Source organism: Vicia villosa, unplaced genomic scaffold (assembly GCF_029867415.1).
Source record: "Vicia villosa cultivar HV-30 ecotype Madison, WI unplaced genomic scaffold, Vvil1.0 ctg.000746F_1_1, whole genome shotgun sequence".
Taxonomy (NCBI): Eukaryota; Viridiplantae; Streptophyta; class Magnoliopsida; order Fabales; family Fabaceae; genus Vicia; species Vicia villosa.
In genome coordinates, this window is record NW_026705335.1 from 626427 (window position 1) to 634169 (window position 7743).

General features: G+C 30.2%; 1 protein-coding gene across 2 annotated transcripts; it reads left to right on the forward strand.

The window, feature by feature from the left end:
- The first annotated feature begins 3006 nt into the window (after positions 1-3006).
- Positions 3007-7195, forward strand: LOC131630875 (uncharacterized). 2 transcript variants are annotated; one of them, XR_009292535.1, is made up of 5 exons: positions 3007-3387; positions 6319-6477; positions 6576-6684; positions 6763-7057; positions 7091-7195. XR_009292535.1 is itself a non-coding variant. In XM_058901615.1 (4 exons), exons 1-4 carry the CDS (start codon positions 3067-3069, stop codon positions 6951-6953), a joined length of 780 nt encoding a protein of 259 aa, XP_058757598.1. In that variant the 5' UTR covers positions 3007-3066; the 3' UTR covers positions 6954-7189. The 2 variants fall into 2 exon arrangements, 1 of the variants encoding a protein (XP_058757598.1); XM_058901615.1 differs by having other exon boundaries at positions 6763-7189.
- Positions 7196-7743: the final 548 nt, after the last annotated feature.

Here is a 7743-nt window from a genome sequence, read left to right on the forward strand (position 1 = left end):
GATCTCATTCAGAAGTTCAAGAATAGAATACTACAAGACTATGTATTACTCTTATAATTAAATGTAAAACACATAGAGTTGTTTCTCATAGTGTGTTATACCTTAGGAAACTTCTGATAGATTGTTTAGACTCCATAAGTGACTTCTAGTCAGTGAGTCGTAAACATATGTATTTAGAATAGGGGGAAAACTGCTTGAATAAGAAGCACACTAGTAATCTCCATAAGAATAATTCTGAAAATAATTGGTGATACCTTAAGTGACTGTGTGAAGGTTTGATGCTTAAGAAGACAATGGTTTCGGTCATTGTGGAAATTCTCTTAGAGACCAAGTGATGTTCAGAAGTCCAGGAGTCCATGGTTGTTATATCTCGTGGAGATCACTGAACAGTCCATTGCAGTTAGTCACAACAGGTAGCTGTGCAGGGAGTTAGTCACTCGCGTGTAGATTGTGCAGGGTTAGTCACAACAGTTGGCTGTGCAGGATTGTTAGTCACGACGGTTGATCGTGCAGTTGTAATCAAGTTTGGTTATAGTGGATTAAGACCTCTGGGCAGAGGCAAATCACCTAAGGAAGGTGGACTGGAGGTAGCCTTTTTCAGAAGGTGGACCAGGATAAAAATGAACGTGTCTTTTACTTTCTGTACTCTTCATTTTAACTTAGAACATTCAAGCAAAATTCTTCAGAACTATATTGAGACCAGTCAGAAGTTCTGGTGACGCACAAAAGTTAAAATGAACATCTTATTGGTTATGTAGTTCTACTTTCAACATGTTTCTGCAACATTAAAAGCATATCCAATAGATGAAATAACCAAGGAAAGAAAAGACGTAAAAAAGAAAGGGAAATCAGAAAGAATGAAAGAACACAATTGAAATTCCCCCTTTCTTGTGTTTTTCTCCACCTTTAAATGTAATTCTCTACCTTCATATTTATTTTGATGATATCTTGATGGCAAGTTCTAGCAAGATAAAGACTGATAAGTTCAACAAGACTTTGAATGGTGAATTTGAGATGAAATATGTTGGTGAAGTTAATGGAAACATATGGGTGAATATCATGAGAATTCAAAAGAGGAGTGGATTTTTATTATCTCAATACAGTTACTTGAAGAAAGTGGTGGAGCGGTTTAGAATGCAAGATGCTAAAATTATCAACACTCGTTTAGTTCATCACATGAAGAAATATGTTATACAATGTCATCAAAGTGAATAAGAAAAGAAGATAATAGAGAGTAATCTTTATGCTAATGGATTTTATGTATCATGTATGATTTGGTTTGTATTAGACTGGACTTAGCATACATTGTTTGCTTAGTAAGTCCATTTATGCAAAATTCTGGTCAGGTTCATTGGAAAGCTTTGAAATGGATGTTGATATATTTGAATAGGTCTTTAAAGGGTCATTTAAAGTACACAAAGACAGCTCCAAAAGAAGACACTTTGGAGGGTTTTCAAGATGCATAGTTAGAAACTAATGTGGACACAAGAAAATCCCTAGAAAGTTTTTTCTTTACATTATACGGAACAAATATATGCTCGAAGGAAAATCACCAATAAGTGGTTGTGTTATCTACTACTAAGGTGGAATATACTTCCCTTTCTGAAAGGATCAAGGAATTCATATGGTTGAAAGACGTGGTTGAAGAGTTGGAGATCACTCATGAAAGTGTGAAGATGCTTTGTGATAGTTAAAGTGCCATACACTAGGCTAAACATCAAGCGTGTTATTAATGGATAAAACACATTGACATTTGTTTGCACTACCTAGGGGGCATGAATGAGTAGAAGGATATTGTGGTTGAGACGGTGGCTTTATAAGCAAATATGACATATGTGTTCATCAAATCATTTTCCATATCAAGGTTCAATCATTGCTTGGACTTGTACTACTAGAAAATTAAGTTTACCGCCAACCAAAATCCCGCACTAACATCCTAAAAACCAACTTAAACTTTAATTTAGTGCCTATTTAGCATCGTTGTGTGATTGTGTTTAAAATACTCAAAGCTAATGATAGCGTCAATTTTTAGACAACCAACATTACTACTAGTCAAAGTGAACCGAGTGATGAATGTATAAATATATATTATGATAGTCAAAGTGTCATTCACTTTGCCAATATCAAATACATCCTGAGAGAACAAAGTACATTAACATTTGTTTGCTAAACATAAAGGACATGATCGAGTCGAAAGAGATTATGATTCAAAACGTGGCTTTAGAAGAGAATATGACATGTGTCAACCAAGTCATTCCTCGGATCAAAGTTCAGTAATTATTTGAACTTGTACTACTAGAAAACTATGTCTAACGTTGGCCAGACCAACACCATAAAAACAAACTCTGACTTTAATGTAGTGTCCATTTAGCGACAGCCTCGTGGCCGTATTTAAAACATTCAAAACTAATGGTAGCATCGGTTTCTAGACAACCGACTCTAAAATAGTCTCGGTCGACCTACGTTTAAAAGATACATTATTTTCTAACCAACAATAAAATATTAAATTGTTAAAAATTGAACAAAATCTTTCAAGTGTTAGTCTTTCAACGCTTATTCAACATTATGATAGTCAACAAGATTTTTTAGTGTGGTACTTTAGTCATGTTATACACCAGTGATAACAATCACAATGTTGACGTTATTGATGTGTGAGGTGGATTATATTGAAATTTCATATATATAATGATAAATATCATTAACATGCAAGTCTAAAGAATTATGACATAATTATCTAGTTAGATGCAGGTTGTTGAAATATTTTATTAAATATTTAACTAAATTATTACATATCAATATTATTGATGTGGACATATATATTTATTTATTATATTAGTTATTTATTAATGACTTTAGTTTATTAATATTTAAATTAAATAATAAAATAATTAGTTTTTTAATTATGATATAAATTATGATGATTGATTTCAAAATAAAGAAAAGTCTAATACTGTTGAAAAAAGAAACACCTTTGATTTGACTCAGCCTTTTTATTATCCTCACTCACCTCTTATTTGACAATATAAGCCTCTATAAAGTTTGCCTTCAGTACAGAGCAGAGCGAAAATGGATTTAAGAGAAAACCAAATAGTAAAAAAGCAGCAGTATCCAGTTATGTACCAGAACGTCATCGTAATGAGGCACAGTGAACGCATAGATAACATTGAGCCCTTGTGGTTATCCACCGCCACACGACCGTGGGATCCGCCACTGTCTCCGTCGGGTCGGGTTCTAGCATTCCAAACGGGTCAAGGTATCCGAAAGAGCCTCGGATTCCCAATTCAACGACTCTTTGTTTCTCCTTTTCTACGTTGCGTCCAAACTGCTGCAGAAATTGTTATCGCTCTCTTTGATGTTAACGATGCTGGTGGAAGTGGAAGCGTTAAGGTTAGAATTTGTTTCATTTTTTAGTGTTGTTGAATTGTGATCAGAATTTACCTTTTATGTTTTGCAAATGAAATGATTAAAGTTTTAGGGCCCGTTTGTTATGGCTTTTTTTTAAAATGATTTTTATAGTGTTACCAAATTTTGCGAAAATTTTTTTTACAAAGAAACTTTTTATAAAAGCTTCAAATGAAAAATCTGTTTGAATAGATATTCTTAAAATGTAATTTTAGGTATTTCATCTATTTATGGGGAAAAAATTTGGATATCAAAATTTCAAAAAATCACTTAATTTTGAAGCTATTTCAAATAGATTTCAATAAAAATCATTTTTGAAATACAACTTTTTGAAAAAATTATGATTTTGACTAAGTTTTGGTCTTCAATTACGTATGTTTATGTTATAGGATGTCAAATTAAGTGTTTCATTTTAGAAAAAACAAATATAAAAAAATTTGTAAAATTTTGAAAAACGGTTTTAGAAAATCTATTTTCAAAAATACAAAGAAAAAATCCATTTTTTTAACGCTGAAACAAACTGGCCCTTAGTTAAAGAAAAGTAAAGCTATACTTTATTAAAGCAACTAGTGAAGTTCATTAGTCATTCAAAGTTTAGATTTTAACTCAAGATGTTAATATTTAAAAATTTAAAGGGGTTACTTTATTATCAAGATGCAACACTTGAATTTGTGGTCGGTGTAAAAAAATATATATATTTGCAAGACACTTTAATGTCAAAGTAAAGTTCAGAAGGAAAGAACAAATATAAAGTAATGAATCAGATTAGAATACGTAACTTTTATGAAGAGAGTATTTATAGTGTCCTTAATGTTGAGCCAAGATCTTTATTTTGGGCTGGATTCTCAAGTCTAAAATAGAAGACTGTCAATATTCTACGTGAGTAAAGAAGACCAGCGCGTGGTTTATATCCCGGGTCAACTGCCCCAAAATTCTCGGATGTTGGAAGCTCGCCTCTTCCAGGGGCAGCAGTTGGCCACCTGTCCCATAGAAGGGCACGTGGGAGAGAAGCTCCCCAACGCTATAACCGTGTGAAACATTGGGCCTTTAATATAATAGCGTTGGATTGATCCTATCTCACAGTGTTTATATTAATAATGAATTTAACCCAATTTTTAAATCATATTTAACTTTTTTATTGCCGATGGATAACAATTAATCACATAGTATTTATTAAGAATTTAATTAAAATGTACTTACAATATAGAAGAAATTATATACTGTCAGTTAACCACAATTGTTGATATATTAATAATATTTTAACTTTTATTTTATTTTTTAGAAAATAATACAAAATTAAATGGTCATGATAGTGTAAAAATTGCGCATATCATTAAACTCATTTATTAAAACATTGAAAAATTAACTAATTAAAACATACAAAATAAAACCGTACTAAGGGAGGTACATTGAAAAATTAATCAATTAAAACATTAAAAAAAACCAATTAGATAAATGGGAGGTTCCAATTTTCAATCCTAATAGCTCAACCAGACTAACTACACTATAAACTAAGAGAAAATGGGATATACATTGAGAGTATAAAATATTTTACACTGTCAACCAATTACAATGATATATTCAATTAAACCATAATTTTAATTTTAAAAAACTAATATGACATAGTAAATACAATGATTTTGCATATTGTATATTTATTGCATGAATTCAATTGGAATACATGAGTGTATAACAATTAAATTCTTATTGTATTTATTGTTTTTTTTCTTATATTTTTGTTTGTTCTAATATGAATATGTATAAAAATTCAGTTAAAATATTATTCAAATGCATTTAAATATTATTCAAATGCATTTAAATATTTACTTTTTTTAAAAAATAATATTTTAATACTTTTTAAATTTTTTAATTTTCAAAATATTTTAAGAGTCCTCACTATAACAATGTCACAATATCAATATGTAATTCTGAAACTTTTAGTGAAATAACGATGATTCTAAAGATTGAGAAAAAAAGTTTAAGTAAAAATGCATACTAACAAAAATTACAAACTGTTTTAAGTTATTGAAAATTATAAAAATTAAATCTTATTAAATGTGTTTGAAAATTATTCTAAATGTAATCAATTAAACATTATAGAGTCATCAGTATGACGAAAATAGCAACATGTTAATATTTAAAAAATTATACATTTTAATGTGTTTTAATATTATTTAAATAAATTAAACTAAAATTAATTTTTCATTTCACGGTTCCTTCTTAGGAAAATACTTAGATGGACACAGATATAACACCTGGATTTACACACAACCAATCACATTTTTTTATTAATTAAATAATAAAATTAAAATTATCTCTCTCCTCTAATTATCACAACCACCCTCCATGTTGGCAATTAAAAAGGAAATTATATTTTAAATAAATTTAAATTCTCTTTCTTCTTATTGGTTGTGCCTAAATATATGGATTTAGGTTCGTGTCCATGCAAGAATTGCTCTCCTTCTTAAAACATCTCAAAAACCATGTATAAAAAAAAAGAAAACTATTAGATAGACACGGACATAAAAATTCTCTTGCACACAACCCATCATAAAATTTTAATTAATTAAAAAATAAATACAAGATAAAAAAAACTTATTTATAATAAACCGAATTATAATATAATGCAGAACATAACACAAAAATTTAATGGCTCGGATAGCAGTGCCATTAGTACTATGCTATCAAAATGGCTCAAATGGTATCCATATATATATTTTTTAAAATTTACAGTGTTTAAAAATTAATTTTTTATTTAAATGGAGGGTTTGAAATGAAGCCATCCGATAGAAACTAGTGTCATTTGAATTATGGTTCTTGAGCAAAAATTATTCTATTTTCTTCATGGTTAAGGACAGTTTGAGACCAACGTTTTAATCACTTTGGTAAAACTCACTCATTTTCACAATCATATAGGTCTCAATTGAGAATGGAATATGTCAAATGCTAAATAGAATAAATATCCGCCGCAGCATTGCTCCTAAAGATGGAAACTTTAGTTTTGATATTTCACAGCTTGAAGACATGTTTCCAAATGGGAGTGTGGATAATAATACAGAAATGGTATATAAACAGGTATATCTCTTGAATTTGATTTTCATAATTTTATTAACTATGCTTGCAATTAAATATTACTCGAACTGATAAATCTTGTTTTTCTTGATAAACATCAGTTACCTAAATGGGAAGAATCGGTTACGCTAGCAAAAGTGAGATATCAACAAACAATTACAAACCTTGCAGATAAATATCCTACTGAAAACTTGTTGCTTGTTACACACGGTAAAAAAAATAATTCTATTATGATCCATTTAACATTATATTTAGTTGGTGATTTTTGATTGAGTTGAACTTTTGCAGGGGAAGGAACTCAAGTGGCTCTTTCTTCATTCACAAGAGATATTGTGGAACATAAAGTTAAATATTGTGGATATGTACAACTTAGACGTCCTATCTTCAAAAACAATCATTCCTTTATTGGTGGAAAGCTCAATTTACAAACTCATATTGGTCAAAATGGGGTAACCTATATTTCTTCACAAGACCTTTGAGTAAAGATATCAACTAAACTTCAAAACTCTTCAAGATGATGGACTAGAAATGCTGTTGAGGTAGTTTTTATATTTCAATTTGTTGGTTCCATCCTGTTGATTAGGTGGTTGTTTGTTGGTTCCATCCTGTTGATTAGGTGGTTGTTGTGGTTTGTTACAAACACAAGTTAAATATTATCTTTTAAATTTGGTATTGTACTAGTTTGGAAAAAAAGTAAACCCTAACTAAAATAAGTAAAACCAAACACATGTTATAGGAAAGGACATGAAAAGAAAAATTGTAGCAAACATGTTGATTGAAATTCTGAAACGTTAACAAAAATGTAACCAAAATGTTGAACAAAAACCATGAAAACAATAAGGAAAATCGAAGAATAATACCTTCATGTTGAGCAAAAACCATTGAAAAAAATCTTAAATCCGTTTCGAAAACCATGATAACTCAGGCCATAAAGTAAAGTACGACAACTACAAAAACAAAGAACGAAGAACATTAACACAAATGTCGTGTGAAAACCATGTCAAACATAGTTAACATGCAAAATAAGGTCTTTACCTGGTTGGTTGGTTAAGACGTCCATTTAAGCAGCTGAAAAGAAGAAAAATGAAGTCAGTAAGCAAACATGCAAAACAGAAATACAAAAAGAAATAAAGGTTTGAAGATCACAGTAACATGGTATTCTAGTTTTGAGTCAGAAGATGGATCACAACACTGGAACAGAGGTGAAGAAGTAGATGAGAGAAGAGAGAAGGAAGAGTCACCGTGGAAAGAGTAAAAGAGTGAAGAGAG

Excerpts from the sequence above, each read along its gene's own strand:
- LOC131630875 (XM_058901615.1), top strand. The coding sequence starts at position 3,067 with ATGGATTTAAGAGAAAACCAAATAGTAAAAAAGCAGCAGTATCCAGTT. Across the intron at positions 3,388-6,318 it reads GTGGAAGTGGAAGCGTTAAG|GTCTCAATTGAGAATGGAAT; the intron begins GTTAGAATTTGT and ends ACAATCATATAG. Across the intron at positions 6,685-6,762 it reads CTTGTTGCTTGTTACACACG|GGGAAGGAACTCAAGTGGCT; the intron begins GTAAAAAAAATA and ends GAACTTTTGCAG.